At 48.0% G+C, this 24,153-nt stretch overlaps 1 protein-coding gene across 1 annotated transcript in view; it reads right to left on the bottom strand.

Annotated features, from left to right (window-relative positions):
- Window positions 1-24,153, bottom strand: part of LOC111160500 (pecanex homolog 2) — a 275,016-nt gene that overhangs the window by 28,459 nt on the left and 222,404 nt on the right. The window contains exons 25-26 of the mRNA XM_022523646.1: window positions 23,086-23,301; window positions 5,246-5,499 (exon numbers count right to left, since the gene is read on the bottom strand). Of these exons, the coding sequence (XP_022379354.1) occupies window positions 5,246-5,499; window positions 23,086-23,301 (470 nt within the window). The remainder of the gene's footprint in view (window positions 1-5,245; window positions 5,500-23,085; window positions 23,302-24,153) is intronic.

Genomic DNA, 24,153 nt, shown 5'->3' with positions numbered 1-24,153 from the left:
TGGGCATGGGGACTGTCACCTGTGACCACAGTGGGCGGACGCTTCTGGGCAGCCTCCTGCCCTTTCGCCTGCTCTTCCCTCGCCTGGGCTGGGATGTGGAATCTGGAGAACCAAGCTTGGAGGTTGCTAAGGAGGGTCTGGTCTCAGGGTCTGAGGAGTCTGAGCAGGTGAGGGGACAGACACACATGGTTCCCGGATTAGGGCCAAACCACCGCAAAGGCCTGACTCAGACGTTCTTGGCTGTTGGGACTGCCGGCAGCCTGGACTCTGGGAAGGTCAACCCATGGCTCATGACGTGTGGCCTTCCTCTGCGGCATATTCCCTACTAGGCTTCACAGCCCACCCGACCCCAAATGGGGAGAACAGGGGACCCCAAATGACATCTGCGGTTCTCACTATCCCATTCCTGCAGCACTGCGCCCAGGACAACCCTGCTGGCCTGGAGAAGTCCCTTCAGTGTAAGGAAAGAGGGACAGAGAGGGAGGGAAGGAGGTAGAGGCCCAGGAAGCTGAGAGTGGGAGGTGGGAAGGACAGACGCTCTAGCGAAGCCCCGTCTCTTCATTATTTTGAGGCTTAAAATGAGCGAGTACGCACAAAGGACTCAGCGCGAGGCCTGGCGTCTCTGCCTTACCCCCCAGGAGCTGAGGCGCAGGGAGGCCGTAGCGGTCTGGAGCAGCGCCGAGGCCATGGATGAATCAGGGGCCAGGAGACAGCTGAGTCTACGGTTCTCGAGTCAATCTACTTGCTGGCAGGATAATTTAGAGCTCGTAGGAGGCAGGCAGTGGAAGCAGTTGACCCAAAGATACAAGCAGGAGGGGACCCGTGACCGTGGCCAGAGGCACGGTGTCTCTGCCAACAGTGACAAAGGCCACGAAGAAACTGGTTCTGCGTGAACATCTGGCTCTAGAAACATCTGGTCTAGTTTTTCCCAGTATGTCCTAATCCATGTACCAGACAGGAACAACAAACAAAACTCAAAGGACGTTTACCTTTTCATCCACTTCTAGGGAAGGAATGGAAATCACACCTCGGCCGATGAAGTCAGAATAGTGAACGAGGACTTCGAATCCCAGAGGCTAAGACTTCCTCCCCCAGGTCTGGCAAAATCTTGCAGTGTCGACTTCCCAGCACACCCCGCAGCTCGGCTCCCCCCTCCTCCGCCCCGGGCCCCCTCCCCTCCCCCCACCAGTGCATGAGGAGAATCGATTCCTCTCTCCCAGAGAACACAGAACACGCCCAATCCTTGCAAACCATGCCCCACTTCCACTTGACATAGGCAGAAATTCCGTGAGGGAGACAGAGTCAGTGAACAGTGTGGAATCCTTCAGAATCTGTCAGGATGAAATGGGTACAGCACTAAGTAAACCTGATAAGTGAGGACGCGGAAAATGAGTCGATGACAAGGAACCTGATCCATGTTGAAAGCGAGACCTCTTCTGAATGCGTTCACCGTATCTGTCCTCCAGCAGGGATTCTCCTGGCTCCTCATTTTAATTGTAGATCGACCTGTTCTATCAGACCACTGCCCTGTGCACATTCTAGGAGAGGGGCCCTGGCAGGAAGCCCCACGGGTCCGGGTTTCACGCTCCCCATTCTGCAAGGCAAGCGATAAGCCCCTCTCCTTTCTGAAAGGCCTGGACGGGAACAACGGCAGTGGGAAAACCCAGCCCTTGTGGAAAGCTGATTTCTTGACTGCGAAAAGGGTCTTGAACACTAATAAACCGAGGGGAGGCGGAGGAGGCACCAGGGAAAACCTCCAGTCATCAGGAAGGAAATGATTTCAAATATATTCATAGAGGGTGGCGGAACTGACCCAGTTTATTAGGAGATTTAAAAAAAAAATCCTTTTGTGTAATGGAATGATTCCAAGCTTTTCTTCCTTCTTGATTTGCCTGCCCAATAAAAATAATAATAGTCATGACACAAAGAAAGAAACTGAGCTCTTGAAACTTGAAGCAGCCCAGCATGACAAAGGCCATTTTGTTCACCACGTAACCAAGGCTATAGAAGAAAACACTCATTAGTTTTTACCCTAAAATGCTACTTCTCCTGCCGCTCGGCACTCCTGACACTTTCTTTAACTAACTCCACAGCGGGGATAAGCCCAGGTTCTGAGCTACCCCTCACCAAAGGGCGGGCAAGCCCTGAGTGCCGTATTTAGAGAAAGCCTCACAGGAACAGTCCCGTCGGTGGTGACATGAATTAAACAGGACGCGCCAGGAGGCCCCATCTGCCCCCAAGTCTCAGCCCCTCCTGAGCACCGATTCGGAATTTAAGAGAAATCTGTTTCTATGGAGCACAAGTATGTCTGTAGTCGCTCCCAAGCCTCACTGTGTATTAAATCGCTTAGGAGAGTAATTTAAAAATACAGGTGCTAGGGCCCCTCCCCAGGCCCAGGGAATCGGAATTTCGGGGCAGGACGTGCAAATCCGTAATTAGCGGCGTATTCGGGGAGTGGGATGCCACAGGGCTGCCCCCGGCTCGTGAGGAGACCCCACCAGGGAAGGCACCATCGCCCTGTGCGCCTCTCCTACTCCCCTGAAACTCTCATGTTGGCATCAGCCCCCTTTTCTGGAAAACAGAGTTAAGGACATTGTTCTCCCACAAACTAAATACTACCTGGAAGATTCCATGGGTGGCCGGGGCTCCTTCAGCCTCGCCGTTTGCATGTTATCCTGGACTTGTTTCTCAGACTGCAAATTGCCATTTTAGAAAACATACAGGAGGGCGCCTGGGTGGCTCAGTGGGTTAAGCCGCTGCCTTCGGCTCAGGTCATGATCTCAGAGTCTAGGGATCAAGTCCCACATCGGGCTCTCTGCTCAGCGGGGAGCCTGCTTCCCCCCCACCCCACCTGCCTCTCTGCCTACTTGTGATCTCTTTCTCTCTGTCAAGTAAATAAATAAAATCTTAAAATCTTTAAAAAAAAAAAACATACAAGGAATTGGGAGACATGTTTCTTGGAGTTAGGAGAAGAGGGAAGTGAGTATCGATTCACTTACTAGTGCACGGAAGGGATGCATTATGAAGCAGGCCCCGGGGGGTGCCCCCAAGGCCTCTGGAAAAGCCAAGAGGGTAAACCCAGAAAAGGTATCTCCTTCCCTCTCCCTCACTCTTGGTGACTTGCTGTGTGGCCGCCCACATGCCTGGCTCATGGGAAGGCCATCTACGGGGGGGTCCCAGTTCACAGAGATGTGGCTCAGTAGCGAACCCCATTCTCAACATGAAGACCTACAGCAGGTCGCTCAGACTCTCACCAACATCTGAATCCCGTCCGCATAGACCGGTGTGGCCCAGACCCAGGACCCACATTACCTTTGTTCATTCAGTCCAAAAAAATGCCCTGGACACCGCCCTATGCAAGTCATTACACTGAATCCCGGGGACCCAGAGAGAAGTCGGGCGCGTGCGGCTCCTCTGCTGAGGGAGCTGCTAAAGGGTAAAGTAGGAGAGATTTCAGAGCAAGGCGAGGTGAACGTCCACACGACCCCAGGGGAGCTTGTGTGCAGGGGGGTGGTGGGGGGAGCTGGAGGACATCTGGCGGGGTGGGGGCAGGGACCACAGGGAATGTGTGTGCAAAGGCAGGGGGTGGGGGGATGGGGCGGAGTGGAAACCACCGCAAACCACACGGGGGCTCTGGATGGTTTCTGTCTGAGTTCCAGGCTTCCCAGAATGCACATTCCCCACCCGGCTCAGCTGACATGGACAGGACAAGCTTCTGGATACAACAGGGACATGCTGTGGCAGCTGCCAGGAGCCTTTCTCGGGGACCACAGGTGCATGCCTGTGGATTTCCTTTCCATCCTTTTAAGCTTCCATCTGGGAACACAAAGTTTCCAAAGTGGTGCAGCGGGCGGCAGAAGGAACACGGGTGCCTAGGACTTCCCGGCACAGAGCTGCCACCCCCTTCCCCGTTCACGTGTGAGACAGACAGACTTCTTACAGGAGCGTACCACGGCTCTTTCACGACCCACTGCCAAATCCAGGATTGGCTCTGAAAGAAAACTTCTTGCAGCCTAGTTCATAAGGCCGAGGGAGCGAACTGTGGGGTCAGGAGGCAGGAGCTCACCGCTCCCCGACCTGCTTTCCAAATCTCCCCCAGCGTATATAAGGCTGGGTGAAACACCGACAGTTTGGGTGAGGTAGGATGGAAACTTGTGCATCAAGGTGGTGACCACGAGCCACTGACCCTGTCTTACAGAGTCTGTGCAGGAGAGCGTGTCACGAACATTTCTCATTGCAACTGCCTGGGGATGTGATAATTAACGAGTTACATAACCTTCTTTCTGCAACCTGTCTTCAATTTCCTGTAAACTTTTGCGGTACTGGTGCACACGTGGGACCCTCCTAAGTAGCTATTCCAAGTCTCTAAACGTCTTCTTTTCCAGTTGGTGGAAACCCCTGAAGCTCCAGGCCTCTGTGTTCTCTTTCTGTTTCGCATTTCCTCATCTCTGCCGGACCCCCTCTTTCAGCCTCAGCGGGCGGGCGTCTGGGATCGCAGACGGATGAGTGTCCCCACGGGAAAAGGCATTAAGATGTGGGCCCCTCCGAGGCCAGGCTCCAGGGCTCCCGCCAGGCAAAGTGCTCCCACAGAGCAGGAGCCAATGCAAAGACCTCCTCGGCCTTGGCTGCCGTTACCTGTCCCTCCTCCTTTGGTAAACGCCGTCGCCCCCCTGGCCCTCTGCACCCTCGCTCGAAGCTCACACTCGTTCTCTGGGAGACTCAGCTGCAAACAGGGATATTTTCTGAGGTTGGAGGGGTGGCGCAGATGTGGATACTGAGCTAATCCTAACTAATCCTAACTGGACCATTTCACTCTGCTTTTGGGGTTTTCCTATTAAGCTTAAAAAACCATTCTGGTTCTAGAGTGGAAATGGCTGAGCATCTAAATCAATACTTAGGACACATAACCACGGAGGCCTGGTGATGTCTGGACGCTGCCATTTACAATCTCCTCCCTCACCAGGACTCGGCTGGGTTAGAAGGGACGAAACAGATCCGGGTAAGAAAAGGAACTGCCTGTGAGTGTCCAGACTTAGAAAGTGACTCAGGCCATGAACCCCAAGCAAAAACCAAAGCCCTAGAGGATTTGTCGCAAAACCAGTGGTTCCCAAACCTAGCGGGGGCTCCGATTCAGAAGATAAGGGGAAGCTTCAGAATCCAGCTTTTTGTAAAACATCTCAGGCGCCCCTTGACCCAGCCCAGAACTATCACTCAGACAAGTGTCTGGGGCCCAGGGCAGCAATACCTTGACGTAGTAGCGAATGAGGATCCTCCGGAGGTCAAACACCTGCAGCATGGTGGCTGCGTTGTTGTCTATGATGCTGTAGCCCTCCAGGATGTACTGAGTCCGTGTGATCTCCCAGGTGAGCCAGCGGAGGTGAAAGGCGGCATTGCAGGACAGCAGGTGTGGCAGGTGGCCGGGCTGGCAGCAACAGCAGCCTCTGTCCTCCTCGTCGCCTTCCATGATGGCCTCGACCTCCCTCTGCTGGCAGTAGGTTCCTAGCAGAGGACAGACAGGGTAGAAGTTACACAAGGAGTCATTGGGTCACCTTGGTTCAGAATGGATTTTCCCCTTGGCCTCCGTTAGAGGGGAAGATGCTGGAGAAAGTCTGGGAATCAGTGTTTAATTCTTTAATTCCCACATGAGTCACAAAGCTCATCATCATTAATTCTTTTCTTCGTTCGTACTCATTCTGATGGCCATCTCCTCCCCATTTTGTGTGTGTGTTAGAGGAGACAGGTTTCATGGTGCTCAAGAAAGACATCGATGGTTGAAATGTGGGATGGTTATGTCCTTGAGTTCCCCTTTCCAGAAACGCTCAGGTCGCAGCTGAGCACGTAAGAGGTTACGTAAAGGTGGCAGGTGGAGATGTCTGAGAGTGAGTAAGAGCCTGCTCAAGAATTTTCAGGAAGGAAGGCTTCCTCCTTGCTGCTTTCCCTGGAAGAACTCCATTGCCCAACTCTGCAGGCACACCACACATGCTACCCAGCCTCGAAAGTCACCTCACCTTGCGTGACTGAGGGCGGCATGTGGGGGGCCCCAGGTACACTACCAAAGGAGTTCATTCCAAAAACAGGAGACGATTATGGGTGTCAACCACGTCTGAAAAAGAGACATCCTATCTTCCTCAACATCTCTGTCAATGATTTGAAGGGAAGCACACACAGTATGCCCATGACATGGTTCCTGCTACCACCCGCAAGGCAGAGAAGGGACCTAAAATTATCTCTGCAGATGGGAGGGAGGACTGAAAGTGACCTCCTGAAAGTTAATAGAATACATGAAGTAGCCCACATCTAGTTTCAAAAAACCAGCCACACGGTTTGTGAATATCTAGTAGCGCATTTAACAAACACTTCAGTTGATCGTATGTATGAACCAGAAGTAGGAAAAGAGAAAGATCCTACGCCGAACGGGTTGAGAAGCCCTTGGATGTTTTTAGCTTAGGAGAAACAGAGTCTGATTTCTGTCGGAGGAGATCATGCTGGCTGCTGTTCAGAGAATGGGCTGGAGAGGAATGAGGGGTGGGAGCCATGGCATCAGGGAGGCGGCTAGCTAACACAGATGAGACAGCGGTGATTTGGACAAAGGCCACTGGGGGAGGCAGGGAGAAGTGATTGGGTTCTGGATCTCTCTGAAGGTAGCCTGATAGGATTTGCGAAACAATTTGGATATGAGATGTTGGAAAGATAGACAAAGAATGGTGTGAGAGGTTCTGGCCTGAGCAAGGTGAAAAGTGAAATTATGCTTCACAGAAGAGGTAAGATTGCGGGGGTCGGGTAGGGGGAGCGGCCTCTGGGTGGGCAGACGGAAAGACAGGGAATTTTCTTTTGTCTATGTGAAGTTTTAGCTGTTCACTACTAATCAAAACGGAGATGTGGGCAGACAGTCAGATGAAGAAATCCGGAGTTCAAGAGAAAGGTTCTGGCAGAGATTCATAACATCTGAGAGAATTATCAGGAAAGAGGGGCTGTTTAAAATAACCTGCGGAGAGGGGAGAGGTCTGAGAGCTGAGCTCTGAGCATTCCATTCAGAGGCTGGGAGCGTGAGGTGCTACCAACAAAATGACTGAATAGAAGTGGCCTGTGAGGTCAGAAGAAAACCAGAACATAGTAAAAGCAAGTTAACAAAGAAAATAAAGAGTTTCAAGGAAGAAGGAACATCAGCTATGCTAAATGATGCTTAGAGGTCAAATTACAAGAGGAATTAACTGTTAGATTTGACAATACGGAGGCAAACGATAATCTTTGCAAGAGGTTTCGGTGTCATGATGGGTGGGGGAGGGGATGGCCACTTGAGCGAACTCAAAACGGTGGGAGAGAAAAAAGCAAGGGCAGTTAGTGCAGGCAACACTTCTGAGGCATTTAAAAATATGACTTTATTATATTTTTTACACGTATGTCGGAACGCTTGCTATTGTCACACAGATCGCTGGTTTCTGTTTCTTTTCTTTAAACTTTTTATTATTTGCATCAGTTTGAATAGTTTCTATTGCCTTGTCTTCAAGTCCACTGATCTTTTCTTCTATCCTCTAAATGTTTCACCTCAGACATTGCATTTTATTCACTTTTAGAATTTCTCTTTTTTCCTGCTGGTAGTCTCCATCAGATTATTCGTTATGATCATTTTTCCTCTAACCTCCTAATATTAATTACTCTTTGCATATTAATAACTCTTTGCAACTTGTTTTCTTTTCCCTTCAACATCTTTGGCTGTGTTTCTATTTATTGCTTTCTTTTCCTGGGATCACTTTTTTCGGCTTCTTTTCATATCTAGAAACTTATATTACACGCTGGATACTGTTGATGCTCTAGTGTTGACAGTCTGGACTTTTCTGTTATGTTCTGTTAAGTCATTAGTTTGTTTGCACATTGGCTTGATTCTTCTGAAACTACTTAATCTTGAGAGTGTCTAGAGTAGACCTCTAGCACAACGATATCTCTACTCCTACAGCTTGGTCTTTCCAGGGTCTCGGTTGAATTCCTGGGATGTTCGACAAGGTTTCTCCACTGCATGACTGGAAGTGCTACACCTCGGCTCTGTTCGACCTCCATATCCTCCAGTGAGCTCACACCTCCAGTGAGCTCACACCTCTCCAGTTACTATTCTCTGCCACGACTTGCCTCCAACATTTAGCAGGTGAACATTTATCCAATCACTAACGAGGGTCCCTGTACAGATCTCTACAGGACCTTCTCTGTGAAATTTGCTCCTATTCACTACTCTGACCCACAAAGTCCAGCTTTATTAGCGGTCCAGAACTCGGATTCTGCCTCGCTAGCTCAGTCCGAGAACTTGTATTCTGTTTGGATGCTGCCTCCCCCTTCTACACATAAGAAAGGGTCTCCAGGAAGAGAGCAAGGGTAATGTTAGGGAGATTTCTTTGTGTCTTCTTTCTCTCAGTTGACTGTATATATATTTTTTCCCCAGTTTTATAATTGTTTATGGCAAGAAGGATAATCCAGGACCTGTTAGTCAGTCATGGCTGAAAGGGTAACTCTCTGGATCCTTCGCCATGTCTCCTGAGACAATTCAAACATGTGAATTCTCCCTACATCCATTTCCATACCATTCACTTTTTCCAAGACCCCACAGTGCCTGGTACTTAGTGGGTACTAACATCTCACCAGGTGAGATGCCTGAATGACTGAATAATGAATAAATGAAAGAGATGTGAATCCCGATCACTGTATGCACAGTATTGAGAAAATAAATGCTCAGCAGATGACATTACGCACGTGGCAGATAAAGCCAGTGTCAGTACTAAGCTTCTCTACAGATGGTCATAATGGGTCAAAGATGGAAAACTACAACATTCAAATAATAACGTACTCACGGAATGGTTAGGAAAATGGGCAATGAGATGGGAGTTGACCAGGAAGGAGGACGAAGCAGGTTGTGTAACACAAAGTATAATGGTGAAGAGCTGATCCCAGATCTTGTGACCCCGTTTGTCTTTCCCCAAGACTTAACTGCTTTTGGGTCTTGGCTGAAAACGCTCTTTTTAAAAACATTTCCAGGATCTCTTAGCTCATCTGCAATATAAAACTGGTAGAGATGTATATAAATACATCCATGAACTATAAACAGTGAGTAAGTCCAACTGCACACTCTGGGCCTTCCAGAGTGAGCAATGACCATGGTATCCTAACCGATCCGCCCACCGGGCCTTGGGACTGTGGGCACTAGACTCTGGGGGTGGGAGATGTCTTGTCCCACCAAACGGCACACGGACCACCCTGGAGTGCTGCCAGCAAATCATATATTTCAGCAAGAAACTCTCTTTCCATGAAGAAGTGAGATTGTTCTTAGGCTACACAAGGAGGAAGCAGAGAGGAGGATTTTCACCTCGAATAGATTAGCAAAACTGGTTAAATGCCATGTCCCCCCAAATCTGAATTTCTTTACAATTTCTCTCTCTATGCGGGCCTGGATGTCAGGGTTGGTTTTCTCTCCCCTTACATCAAACAAACTGGAAGGGGTGTGTGTGTGTGTGTGTGTGTGTGTGTGTGTGTGTGTCACAGAGAGTGCAATGCAGAGTTTAGATTTCCACCACGTGAACGAGGTAAGTAAAACCACACACCATGAGGAATGACACCGATGAAAGGACAGGTGGGACACAGTGCGCCATGAAGGACCGCCATCGACAGAGACATCGTAACTGCTGCGGGCTTTTAATAAACATTCAGTTAAGGTAGGTCCCAGCACCTTCTCTTAGGAAACACCTTTTGTTCCTTTTACAGGATCATACTGTAAAAGAAGAGGAAACTAAAAGACCAGTCGCTTCCGTACGTGCACTAATTTGCTGCTCACAGGCAAGTCAGGACCCCAGTCTTCTCGGAGAGGCTCATGCGGTTCAGAGCACGTCCCCTCCAAAGGGAGCACCGGAGGCCAACTGTCCCCACACCGTGACCTCTTGCACCATCCGTGTCAATGAATGACGAGCGGGCTGGCTGTTTCACTCTGCTGTTTCCATTGAAACTGACTCCTGGCATCTTTTGTGTCGCAGTGTTCTCATGATCTAAGTCAGCGGGCCACAGGAAGGCATTCAGTAAATAATTTTTGAATTATTTTGACAGTGTCCTAGGGTCTTAGTTCTGATAGACGAGAACGCCTACTTAAAGCAGCAGGAATTAATGTTTTGAACTGAAAATGTATCTAGTAGATCCCAAATGTCTTGTCACACAGGATACGTATCCATTTCCTGAGTGTGGCCACAATGGGGGGCAGCCGTTCCTGCCCACCGACACTTTCTGCCTCTCTTTGCTGGTGCCCCAGACAGCAAGCACTGCTCCCCTTTAAGTGCTGTCTGCCGTATCTACCAGCGACAGGCTGGGTCTGACTTATTTATTCACACTTATTTCCCAAAAGGAATGAAGTCAATTTAAAAAGACATACATGGTACAATGGCAAATGATACAATTTAGGTAAAAAGGGGGATAAGAAATAAATAGACGAAGCCAGAATGAGGTCGAGGGACCCTAACTGCATTCTGTGATACCCTATCTATTTACTAAAGGTGGGCCACAGATTGCACCCGGGCTTTCTAGAAGCCAGTGTACAAAGAGAACGTGAATAGTTTCTTGGGTCTCTAAGACAACAACAAAATAATTCCTTGCAAGGGTCACAGCTATTTCTGGCAAAGACACCAGAAAGATAATATTCCCAGGACCCTAATAAAAAGAATATTTCAGAACACAGTGAACACCGTCCTTAACGGCATTGCCCAGAAAGTACAAACACCAGCTTCAGCGAGCTGTTCTAATACGGCCCAAGAGCCATAAAGAAAAATCATAAAATCACCTCTATGGGTGGCCCAAGAGTTCAGCCTTAAGTATGTGGTTCTTGTGTCTCCCAAGGGCAGATGTCAGGGACTCTTGGGGACAGGAGAACTTCATCCTTGTGAGGAAATCCTTGCTATGGACCGTTTACTCTCCACCCAGTTCTGACAATTATTGTGTACTGAGCGGCAGTGGATTTTACTGTGTCCCCCCGACAAGCCCAGAAATGTAGATATTCTGTGTAGCTGGTGAGAGCAAGGACCCTGCCCTCATTGACCAGAGGTAGAGCCGACGTTCTCTTGGGAAAGTCAGGAAGCCGAAGCGAACGGTGCCTGAACAGAAGGTCCCGTAACCAAAACACAACCCGAAGTGTCCTCCATTCCGTTCCAGACAGCCCCGTGGGGGAGGGGCCATCCAGGCTGGGAAGGCTGGGCCCAAGGAGAGAGGACTCGGGGAGGGGAAGTCAGCCACCCCCAGGAGGGGACGCGATGGGAATGGGGATTAGGGAACGGGCTGTTCACCAAAAGGTCAGAAGACATGAAGGAGATGCTGGGCCATTATGTGATGGGGACTTCAAAGGGACACATTAAAAATGGTCCCTTGCAGCCAGAAGGCTTCCCTGATAGAAAATGTCAGCTCACAGTATGATTTTCCGGTGAGAACACGCAGGAGGAAGCCTAAATGCATGACATATTGTACAGATCGGGCCTCTCGACCCTACAACTTTCCTTACCTGATGCATGTACTTTGAGAAACACCACTCAGGTGTCCCAAAGCGTCTAACAAGATTCCACAGAAAACCCCACAGAAAACCCCACGCGTTGTCCCTACTGCATGCAGCGCTCTCTAGGAACAGCATTTCAGAGCGACTTCACTGGACATCGATCTGAGCTGTGCTTCCGTACGGTCACTGCCTTCATGGGCCCAGCGTACCAGACACCGGGCTAGGGTTTTACAGATGCCGAGCAACGAGGCCACCAGGAGGGGACCGACAGGAGAGAACCGGTCCCTGGCCGCGGAGTGCACCGTAATTAGGCAAAGATCTGATTTAGCCCGTGCGTTTCAAGCTGCAGGGGGTCTCAGAGACACACACTTGGGGATGCATGTGGATTTTATAAATGGTATGCTCTCTTTGGGTCACAGTTAAGATCCTTTCTGAATTGCCATGGCCACTAAGGAGGAGGCCACCAGATACAGTCAAAGCTAAGCTCAGAGCAATTGACTTCCATGAACATTTGGACCTTACACGTGCATGTAACATGTGTGTGACAGAGCTTGGGCCCAGCCAGCTGGAGAAATAGCGCACCCCCCAACAGTGAGCTTCTCATATGGTGCCAGACACACAAGGATAGGCATGCTAATGGGGGAAATCTAAACCAGCATTGTCTCCTGCTAGCTGGTGATATCAAGGGGCTGTTATGTGACCGGGCAAAATAATATCAGAGAAGACTTTTTACAGTTTTTGAATTATGGTCAATTTCAGGAAAGTCACAGTGTGATTTGCCTACTCCACCCCCTGAGCCCTGCAAACCTCCTCTATAGTTTTAAAGTCACAGAGATGACTTTCTCTGGCCCCCCTCAGCCCCACTGCTTCTCGGGGACAATGCTGGTCATCTATCTCCAGCTTCCTGCCCTGGGAGGAGCTCTCTGTATCTGCTAGCCTTCACCAGATTTAATTTCTGGGAAGAAATAATTATTCTAACAAAAATATATTTATATGCAAAACTGTCCTATTACACATCCCATCTCTTGCCGGCTACACATCCATCGGATAAGCACCCCTTTGAAATTAATCCGAACTTAACGATGTAGAAAAAGATGGCCAGGAATGTGTGCGTGACACAACGGAGGTCAGGAGCCGAAGTGAGTCAAGGGGTAGGACTGGTCTCCTGAGACACTGAATGAGTTTAGTTCTTTATTATTTTACTGGATAGTTTCTCCTCTAGTCCCAGGTTCCAGGCCTTCACAGCATTGGGCTGGGGCACCTTTTAAGTATCACGGGGAGAATCTGGAAGTGTATCAGGCCAGTGTGCAGTAGGGGGAAAATAGGTTGGGATAATTTATACACGTTTGATTCTGTGGTCCCAGCAGAGATTTTTATTGTAACTGTTTTATATTCTGAGGAGACTCAATTTGTTTTAAGACATACCCACATGAATAAAAATTCTCTTGTGCTCTGTTCGGCAAGCGGGATTTTAAATGCGGTGAAACGCCTTCCAGTGAAACAGCATTGTTTTTTCTCAGAAAATTTGTATTTCAAAACCTCATCTATTTGTGTAATTTTTTAAAAGATTTTATTTATTTATTTGACAGAGAGAGAGAGATCACAAGTAAGCAGAGAGGCAGGCAGAGAGAGAGGGGGAAGTAGGCTCCCTGCTGAGCAGAGAGCCCGATACAGGGCTTGATCCCAGGACTCTGAGATCATGACCTGAGCCAAAGGCAAAGGCTTAACCCAGTGAGCCACCCAGGCGCCCCTCTATTTGTGTAATATTAATCAACTTGAAAACTGGTCTCTCAGATAGCATCTCACTTCTCGCACACATTAACCTGCTTATGCAGGCATAATTTCTCCTTTCATAAATGAGGACTCCGGGTCTCAAAAGCGACTTCTCTGGGAGAAGGGTCTGGTCTTTTGGATTTAAAGTCAGTATTTCCCCCTTATCATACACTGTCTAGTAAGACTTCACAAATTATAAGCAAAAGTTCTCTGAATCTACTTTCTTCTACCAGCCCATAGGCGAACATGAAATGAACCACGTCACTTTGTATACAGAGCAATTTATATTGGGCAAGTTTGAAGCACAGGTATAAGAAACAATGAAATATATAATAATTATATGTGAATATTTATATGTGAGTACTATGGTTTTTCTCCTCTTCCGGCCCCACTCACAGATGAGAAAACCAACGCACTCAACTTTATACGGAAGAGTCATTCTTTCTCATTCGTATTTAATTCCAAGTTGTCTTATTTTACTTTTCTCCAACAAACTTATTCTTGAGTGTTGTTAAAATAGGCAGATTCTGTGAATGTTAACAGGAAAGCCCCTTTCCTTCCCACACTGCCTATCTAGACAAGCGTGGCTTTGTCTCTCTCACTGATGTGTCACACAATTTGAAATGAAGAAGATTATGTGTGTAGGATTTCTGAATGGAGAACCTATTATTTTATGGGTGAACTTTGGACCCAAGGAATTTAACTGCTTACTCGAGCCGTGTAGACATAGGAACTCAGGACTCACTAATGACCTGAATGTTGTCATAGAGAAGAAAGAATTCTAGATAGTTTCAAGATTAGTGGGAAGCTATGGCTCTCCATGGACTCGCCAGTTAGGCAAAAGGTTTGGGTTGGATTAACTTGAGATAAGATTAGTGACAGATATATTAAAAATGTCCCCACAGGCCGGTGATTATGGGGTGTTAGCCAAACTCTGAGATGGCTGAGAACATTCCACACAAACAGGCACATAAATCCCACTTTTTGATGTTTTCCAGATCCATCGGTAACGTATGGCTACATCCTAATAACTGTGCTTAGCTTCCCACGTTCATTCTGCAAGAGCCTTCAAGGTTTCACAGTTGCTAAGGCAGCTGATGATTCAAGAAACTGAGCTGCTATCAGTGGTGACGCCATCTTAAGATTTAAGAGCACGTTCAGGTTAAATTTCTGAGTTTCAACAACCAGAGAGATTATTTTTAAAAATGGTTACTTATTCTTTCCTTCCCCTTCCTTTTTCCCTTCCTTCCTTCCTTCCTTCCTTCCTACTTTCCTTTCTTTCTTCCTTCCTCCCTCCCTCCCCACCCCCAAGAAAGTATGGCATACTGCAAAGGTCATGGACTTTGGGGACCTCCACATCCATATGCTTACCTCTCCTCCACCACTGGGGACTGTGAAGCCTGGAGCAACTTACTGAATCTCATTCCCCCAATTTCTTTATGTCTCAGATAGGAATAATAACACCTGCTCACTTATAATAACTTACAGTTATTATAGGGAATAGTCTAGAATATTCTAAGAACTATAATTAAAGTGCTTAGTATGGTACCTGGCAAAGAACTCATGCTCAGGAAACCTTAGATAGGTTCTACTTTCTCCCTCAACCAGTATTTACGGGGCATCCTGCATGAGCCAATCAACACACCAGGGGAGGGACACGAATAAGACAAGGGGTCTCAGCCTTTGAGAGCCTCCCAGTCTAACAGCAAGGGTATTTCACAGCCTGCAGGAATAAAGAACTGCATCTATAAGCTTTGCAAGAATACTGAAAATAAGCTTTGGTTTTAAAATTATGAATTGTGATTTTATTATCAAGAAACCTTTATTGACCACCTACCACACGTGGCCACATGACCAACACCATGGCCACATCCTGATCCCCAAGATTCATGACCTAGATACAACAAACAAAACAAACTATAATTTTCATCATGACTTTGTTCTAAATAAGACGACAAAGTAATCTCTATTGGTTGTGGTTTCTTGTTTGAATTATTGTTATGAGCAAACACTGGAGGTATTTGATCCTATGGGAATGTATATATAAAACATAAAATATATATACAAATACAGTATCATTCATCCTAAAGAAATACTGAGAAAAGAATAAATCGACAGAAAACAGGAGTTAGACAACTAATAGAAAAGGTAAATGTCCACATAACATCGTGCATTTCTGACACGGGTTTCCAAAACCCCACTTGATCAAATGACACCTTAAGATTTCCTAAGCCCTGGGGCGCCTGGGTGGCTCAGTGGGTTAAGCCTCTGCCTTCGGCTCAGGTTGTGATCCCGGGGTCCTGGGATCGAGCCCCGCATCGGGCTCTCTGCTTGGCAGGGAGCCTGCTTCCCCCCCCCCCCCCCCGCCTGCTGCTCTGCCTGCTTGTGATCTCTGTCTGTCAAATAAAAAAAAAAAAACTTAAAAAAAAAAAAAAAAAAGATTTCCTAAGCCCTCCCCTAAGAAGATTTCTGGAAAACTGATCTTGCTGTGATAAAAGCGTAGTGGTCCTGTCTGTATTAATGAGGCTAATGGAAGCTGCATGCATAACTAAATCCCATCTCAGCAGCCCCAGAACTTCCCTGCGTGTGACCCTACTGCATGTGACCTGGCCTTAGATGAAGGATCTGCTTCATCAACTGGAGAGAACATTGCTTTATGGCAGTTCACGTCATCTGCCATGGGGAGCCCAGGACCCCCTATAGCGTAATTTCCATAGCACTGGATAAACCACGTTTTCTGACCTGATTTTAACCCGACTTCCACCCAGGCCACAAACTCTTGGGATCCTTTTGCTGTGCCCTCGGGGACTCATGATCTATTCCTCAAATTACTGGCACGTTCTCCTCCTCTCCTTGGTGCCCTTTTGGAAGGCTGGCTCTCCCTGTCCCTTCTGCAGCTCTCCGGAGTGGGGCTTATTGTTTTCCCGTACTCCTCTGGCACCCAGGTCGGAGGAGAATGGAATATGTCCTCTTGCTTCTCAGGGATGCTCTCAGGCCATTCTCTCTGTCTACTCTGCACCACTCTCCCTTGTTGCCTCCTTCCAAGGCCCTCAAGGTAATTCCAAGTCCGCGGAGATTCTGGCCCAGGATCACTGGCACTCTCCAGCATACCCCTGGCCACCTCTCTTGGAGATTTCAGGATCCACAGAGATGCTCCTTCCAGCATCCTGAGCCCCGACTCCCACTCATCTAATGATCTCATCTTCCACTCAACCTCAGCCATTCATCTCCATGGCCATGACCCTAAGCTGTGATTACCAAAGACTGTCTCCCCCGGGAGTGTTAGTTTCAAAGCTCCTGCTCTCCAGCAACCACCTCCTGTCTTTCTAGCTCATTTCCTCTAAAACTACAACTTCAACAATGCTGACATACATTTCCTGGATCCAGAAAGCCCACCACCAGGTCCTGTTCCTCACCTCTCTCATACCCTTACTTCCCCCCCACCCCAGGTGGCATTCCATGGCTGGCCATTGCCGTCACCATCACACCCTTGCACACGCTGGCAATTCCCTTGTCCTTGGTTTACCTTACGGCACTCAGTCAACTCGGTCTCAATCCCAATTAAGGCTAGCTCTGCCATTCTCTACCTGCACCCAAGAGGCTGCATGTGGGCTTAGGAAGAAACACGAGCAACCTTAACACGTCTTCCTTTAAAATCATGATACCTAACCTCATGTGGCCTCTTCATACTGGCCAACTTGATTGCCACCACTCCATCCATTCTTCTGTCCTCACGCCCATCTCTTAACTGCATCTGGGCCATATGTTCCCCCTCCTCTCCTGTTACTATCAATGAACTACTATGGATTCCATTCTCCCAGCCCTTGGGATTGTATCACTTGCCATCACAGCAAGCCTCCTCTTCCCTTTGCCTGAAATCCTTCCACTGTGCTTCACTGTCCAGGCCTATCATCATCTGGTGCACTGATGCTCCGGGGTGCTGCCCTTCCCTGTGTGGCACCGTATTAGCAGGAAGTTCACAGCCATGGTCTCAAGACTGGGATGTCCACCAATAACACCTGCTCCCTGTGAGAGAATTATACTTGGAGTCCAGCAGAGAGGACACATTTAACTTTCCTGCAAGTGCATCATATGGTGGAAGTATTTTATACCTCCTGACCTGATGGCTTGTCGAGCTGGAAATACACTAGGAACTTAGAGATCACACCGAGGTTCCAATGATGAGTCCAGAATCTGAGAGGTCAAGTCACCTGTGATGCTCTGTTAAGTATCTTGATATCTTAAATACCTTTTGGTTGCTTTTTTTGCGGGGCGGGGGGGGGGACTAGAAAAATAATGTGGAACTTCTGAAAGGATGTGCCAGTGACTAAAAGCATTTTACCCAGTTAGTTAGTGTTTGCAAACTAAATAAACATTACAATACAATCCAAACAAATATCCAAAAGGAGAAAGGAAGGAAGAAGGTAAAATAGTAATACACAAAGAGAAATTTCGGTTAAGAGCTAGAGAGTCCCATGAGTTTGCCTAGTTCCAGCACTAACTAGCTGTGAGCCTGCAGAATGTATTCACCTCCTGGCTCCTCACTTTCCCATTTGTTAACTGGGAGGAAGCGATGGGACTGCGGCAGTTCTGACCGTGGGTGTCATCTTCATAGGCTGGTGCTCTCTCCTTAGCTCGGAGTTCACATTCATGTCATAAGAGACTCCCTCCAGTGCCTCTTACTTTTGGCTCCTACTCTTGGTTCTCCCCCTCTTTAGACAGTATTTTCAAGTAGCCTGGCTTCTCTTTTTCACAGCACCATGACTCCTCATTTGTCTCCCCTTCTAACAGGAATGGATGAACCCATCAGCCTGGGTCACCTGGATGACTAAAGGAGAACAGAAATGGATTGAACAGATAATCAACTCTCACTTTTCCATGTTTCTGTATCCACCTACAGTGATGGTTAAATGGACTTAAAATCCAATAGATTCCATTTCTTTTGAAAAACCTTGAACTTGGTGCCCTCACACTGTGGACCTTCTAAAGTGTTATCTATTATCTTCATTTAAAGCCAATGATTAATCTGTCAAGTCTTGAATGGTTTCCTGAGAGGCTCCTTGGTGAGGCAGATGCAAGTAATACTCATAAACCCAAGAGCAGCAAAGGTACCACAATCCCATTTCTTTAACAAATATAGAATTTATTTCTATTCTGGGATGTGTGAGCCAAAAGGAGTAGGACAGAAAAATGTGGCTTCCTTATTTGTATTCTTGGTTTGAACTGGTTTCAATTATTCCCTACAATACCAGCCAACAGAAAAAAAAGATGTGTCGTGGACCTTAATCATTTTTGGGGCTATCCAGGATCTAAATCTCTACTGCATATTTGGAAAATTACCCGGCCAACTGTTCACGCACTTTATACTTTTACTCTTTCTCCTGGGTACTCAGCTAGACAACATCTCCTAGTTTCTCTTACAGTGAGCTATGTCATTTCTAAACAATAGAATAGAAGAATAGATGATGTATTCCAGGTACAGGCCTGTCCCAAAGCAACCTTTTAGGCAAGCCTCCACTCCCTGCCACCTTGATGTTGAAGCTCAGAGTGACCTCAAAAGCAATGTGTAGGGACTAAGCAAAGCTTCTGTTAGTCAGGACCTTTGACGGTGTGGAAGGGAACCATCCCCGACCCCCACCACCTCTTCTCACTGATTGGAGTCTACGTGAGTACAAGAATAAGCCTCTGTTGTGCCAGTCACGGAGACTTGGGACTTAACGATGACAGCAGCCAGGATGACTTCAACCAAAGTATTCATACGGTGAGTCCTGACAAGAGGCAGTGGTCATCTCCTGCTCTGGGAACTGAGAACTTAGACACCCTCTCTCCCAGCCTCCCTTGCATCTAGAGCATAGGCATAAGGTCTCTGCTTCATCCATGAGCTGCACCCCAGACTTTGACTAATGTGCTGGTGACACAAAGAAGCAGGTGCATGGGACGTATTCTGTAAGGGGGGGCGGTGGCAGCAGGGGCTCTTCATCCAGATTCAGGGGGTAGCAGGGGCAGCAGCAGCATCCAGGATCACAGTGTCAATAAAGTGAGGGCGGCACCCATGTCCCCCCTCCTCCCTGCCAAGATGTGACTGCTTCATGGGATCAGTGCCGCGGTGTGATTTTAGACATGGCTCTTGACTTAGAATCACGAAGTCTACTTTTCCAGCCTTCTCAGAAAGTCTGTGCCCTGTGCAATGTCTTCCAATAAACCCTCCCCCTGGTTAAGTTCACTAGAGTTGATTTCTGCTGCTTGCAATTAAAAACTACTATGGAGACAGCTGCATCCCTTGCAGTGAGAAATGGACAGGTGGGCTTCCTGCTCCCCGGTCATGGGAGGTTGTCCTCATCTTCCTCTTCCTCCGGCATGTGCTGTTCATTTCCTAGACTTGGTCTGTGTCATGAGCGGTGCACACTTCCACTGACAGCTTCAATGTGCTTCAGAAAGGGAGTGCTGCTGGATTTTGACTGCCCCAGGTTATAATGAAGTAGGTCACATTTGACCGAAAAAAAGACAGCTATTTGGGAATATAGGAAACTGGAGAAAAAAGTGAAACACTGAAGGAATATCTTGGAAAAATAGTCCAGGAGGAGAAAGAAAACAAGATCTTCCCTGGGAATACTGTAATAGATATTGAAAAAGATATAAAAAGGAAGAGTCCTTTTAGGTCAGTTGGATCCCCCCTGCAAATACAGCATAACTTGGGTTTTTGTCCTGCTCTCTTAATAGCATCGTGTTCCAGTCTATGGTAGAACTAGGTCAAAGAAAACGTATTGTACAGGAGTGAGCGGTATCGGGCAGGTTAACTGATGTTTTGTTCCCAAGACATCATTAGTAGGCTTAGGCCATTCTTATAGGCAGGCTCCATTTCTCCTGTGGTTGGCAGGAAGAAGAAAAACCACCTAGGAGACCCTCCTGGGTGGTCTCACCGAACACAGCAGTTGGTGTGTTGGTTCTGAGCCATGTTCTGGGTTTCACCTGAGGCAGCTTCGGGAGCCTGGTGTGTAGTTCCAAGACTGGCCCCCAGTGACTCATGCTGTATGACAGGGCTACTTTCCACCACACGAATTGGAGCTGTCCTTGGGGATGACTGGCCAACAGGACATGATGGTAGTGACATGGTGCCAGTCTCAGAGACTGGGCCATAAAGGGCCTCACAGTGGCCACGTTCCCCTCTTTGGAACACCAAGACCACCCAGACCACACCTAGTCCAGCCCACTAGACACTGAGTGGCACGTGGAGGACAACCACAGGGCCCGAGTTGGTAGCCAGCTCCAGATGTGGCCCTCAGACCTTCCAGCCTGGTTCATCTCCCAGCTGAATGCAGCCACCCGAGAAACCCAGGGTGAGCCCAGCAGAAGAACCACCAGCCACCCACACGGCAGTGAAGAAGAAACATCCTTGTTGTGCTAAACCATTATGTTTTTGTTGGTTGGTTACACCCTCCAAAATGGTATGAGGCGAAGCCCTAATGCTCAGGGCGATGGGTTAAGAAGAACGCCTGTTCATGGTCTGCAGAGCTCACAGGTAAGGTTCTGCACGCTTTCAACATCCAGGTAACTTGGAAGCCTGGGAACTCAAGGCTCAGTTAGTTCACCAGCAGAATGGAAGCCCCATGGCACTTGTGATAGAAGCTCTAACTCAGGGTCAATCGGGCTCACTTTAAAAATCCTCCTTTGAATTCCAGGACAACTTAAAAGCTCTCAAAATGGACAAGCATGTTGCATTATTGTACCACCTCCTGTGGCATTTTCTGGCATTTGGGCACAATTTCAGGGAAACACGGCTTCTCTGTTCATCGTGCAGAATTGGATCACTACTCCTTTGGCCCAGTACCATTTTCCAAAGTAAGTTCCCTGAATTCGATTCTTAAAATTTGTAAGGATGCATAGAATTACATGCTTAATCCAGAGAACTCCCCATTCTAAAATATATATGTGTGTGTGTGTGTGTGTGTGTATTTACACACACGCACGCGTACGTGCACACATATATATGGTACAAAGCTATTTAGGAATTCTAATAAAAGTAATGGATATTCACAAGACTAAAGCTTAGAACCAAAATGCTTGGTTAAAATGTTAGGAAATTGTGTTAAAGATATAAAATGATGGCAATTTGTTCTTGGCTAAAAGGTGTGTTTTCGTCACTGGGAGGTTCTGGAGGGTGATGACCTGGCTCTTACTCATCTTTCCATCCCTTTTTCCCAAACCACCTGGAAACCCCGAATGGCTACGTTTGTCCCTTTTGTCATCACGTGCCCACCCTCCCCTCTAGCTGCAGCCTCTCCTCGGCCGAGCTGACCCGGAGCCTGGTCTGATGCCTTGTCTCATGCCATGATGCTCATTGCTCAGTATGTGTCTCTTGTCAGCAAGGCTCCAAGCTCCTTAACGTGGGGCCCCTGCACGTCTGTACTCACAGCACCCAGCCCAGTGCTTGCTAAATGTCTTCTGAGTGAATATAAGGCCCTTAAGTCCAATTAGCCGCTTGATAGATCCACTTATATGAGTCGACAGCATTTAAAAGCCCGTCTAAATATCCAACATGGAGCCCTTGGTTACATTCCCAAACCCAAAAGTGCTGTTCCCCTCCAGGCTTCCCAGTCTCAGTAAAGGCACCTCTGTCCACCCACGTGCCCAACCTGGAAACCAGGGAGCATGCCGAGCCTCCTCTCTCCCTCACCCCCCAACGCTGCTGAGCCCAGCCCTGTCCACGTCCAAATCTCCCTGAACTCCTCTGTCTCCCCCTTCCTCCCGTGCTTGGGTGACTCTGAGACCCCCCCTAAATGGCTCCCCATTATGCACAGAATGAATGCAGCCCCTCATCCTGGCTGGGAGGCCCCACGTGCCTGGGCTCCCACCCCCTCCTGTACCACACTGCGTCCGACCTGCTGGTTTGCTCTGGTCACGTCAGGGCTCCCCGCTCATCCACAGAAGCCCCCAACCTGCACCATCCTTCTCCCCGGCCGCCTTCCCTGGCCGCCCCGTCTAACGTAGCCGCCCCCAGCTCCGCCCTCTGTGGTGATCACGGTCACAGACACATGATTTACTTCTTTCATAGAACTTTCCGCCATTATGTTCGTTTGCTCATTTGTTTATTGCTTTCCACGTGTCCCACTGAAGGTTAACGCCACAAGGGTAGGAGTCTTTTGAGTCACGTGCCCATGGCACCGCCGCAATTTGAACTTGGCCAGACAAGAGGAGGTATTGGAAAAACATGGACCGAATGAGGGAATAACCAAAGAACACAGGAGAAGGGCCCCTGAGCACGTATGTTGTGCTAATCCCTGCCCACTCCCCCACTCGGCCCTGGGGGCAGATTAACGGGAAAACTGGGGTCACGCTTTCAAGATTCAGGTCAACTCCGTAACTGCAAACCAATAAGCATCCCCACCGTGCCCACAAACACATGATCTCATCTAAGTCACGCAACTTTAAGAGGCCGCCATTCTTCTCTTCTCATCGTACAGTTGAAGACAAAATGCTCAGACACAGAACGATGACCCCATGCACACTCCATGTCCTCCTGGCACATCTGAGTTTTTTCTAGAAGGATTAAAACCAAAGTTCTGACTTGCCATGCCAAAGGTTTTCACCAGACGGTACGGTTCACCTCGTCACTCCCTCAGATGGCCGGGATGGGTCTACACCAGAATACATAAATGAGGGCGGTTGTAAGCAGCTCCCCCTCCCCGCGCCATCTATAGGACAAGTGTTACATTCTTCCCCTCATGGAGACTTCTCATGAAAGCTTTGCGCGATAACTAATTTAGCCAACCAGCCTCCAACAACTTCCACAATGAAGAGATTCTTACCTCGAAATTCCAGTCCTCGAAGCTGAAAGGTGACAAGACCATTTCCAATTTCAATCAGGTGAACAAAAGCATTGAGGTAGTCGGAGGCCAAAATAAAGCAATCGCCAGAGCTGTAGTTACCCCATCGACCAAGAACTAAGTCTCCACATAGGGACTCCTGCAGGGCCCGCGTCAGGTGCTCATAAAAGATGGAATTAAGATTGTTGTCATCACTCCCTAAAGACAGAAGAAGAAATACAATCAGTGGGTACTTAGCCCTGTACACTCAGATCTGGGAAACGAGGAGTTATCATTTGATCAAGGGTAAATAGGCTTTATAGATACTTTGCCTATTTTTGTTGACTTTGTGAAACCCTCTTATTTTTTTTTTTTACCTTTCTCTTCTCTCTGGGCAGTCTCGTCTACACAAATGGATTAAATTATTGTCTTAATGCAGATGACTTACAAATTCATACCTCTGAGGTCTCTTGTCTAAGCTCTACGTGTGTGTACCTACTTGTTTACTTAACATCTGCTCTGGTATGTCCCAAATGCTCCCCACCTGCAACATGCCCGAGTGGGGTCCCCCTTCTGTTACCCATTTCAGCAAATAGTACCAGCACCCAGAAAGCCATAACCCAGGGTCTCTGTTCCCACTCCTTCACATGCCAGCCTCTCAATTTTACTTTCTCCAATATTTTTTGCATCTTTCTACCCTTCCTCATTTGCATTACGTCTACCTTATTGCAAGCTGAATTATTTCTCAAGTGGACAGCCACACTAGTCCTATGACTCCCTGGTGTATCTTTACTGGGACCCCTGTTGCCTCATCTACTCCCTACACCACATCCAGAATGAGCTTTTTGACTTGAGAAGGTGAATGCTCTATCTAGGACTCCTCAGCCCCATTATTTCTAGTCCTTAGTGGGTTTTTCAATGCTCTTAATATAGGAACAAGGCTTCTTCACGTCACCTATAAGAGGATCCCATATAATTTAGCATTCCCGGGTATAAGCTGGGACAGTCATAGGTATAAGCTAGGAGCAAACCTAGGATATATGGACACACAAGAGGCAGGTGGGATCTGCT

Source organism: Enhydra lutris, unplaced genomic scaffold (assembly GCF_002288905.1).
Source record: "Enhydra lutris kenyoni isolate GAN:26980312 unplaced genomic scaffold, ASM228890v2 scaffoldscaffold76, whole genome shotgun sequence".
NCBI classification, from domain to species: domain Eukaryota; kingdom Metazoa; phylum Chordata; class Mammalia; order Carnivora; family Mustelidae; genus Enhydra; species Enhydra lutris.
The sequence above is the reverse complement of the archived record's forward strand: the minus strand, read 5'-3'. Positions and strand labels throughout refer to the sequence as shown.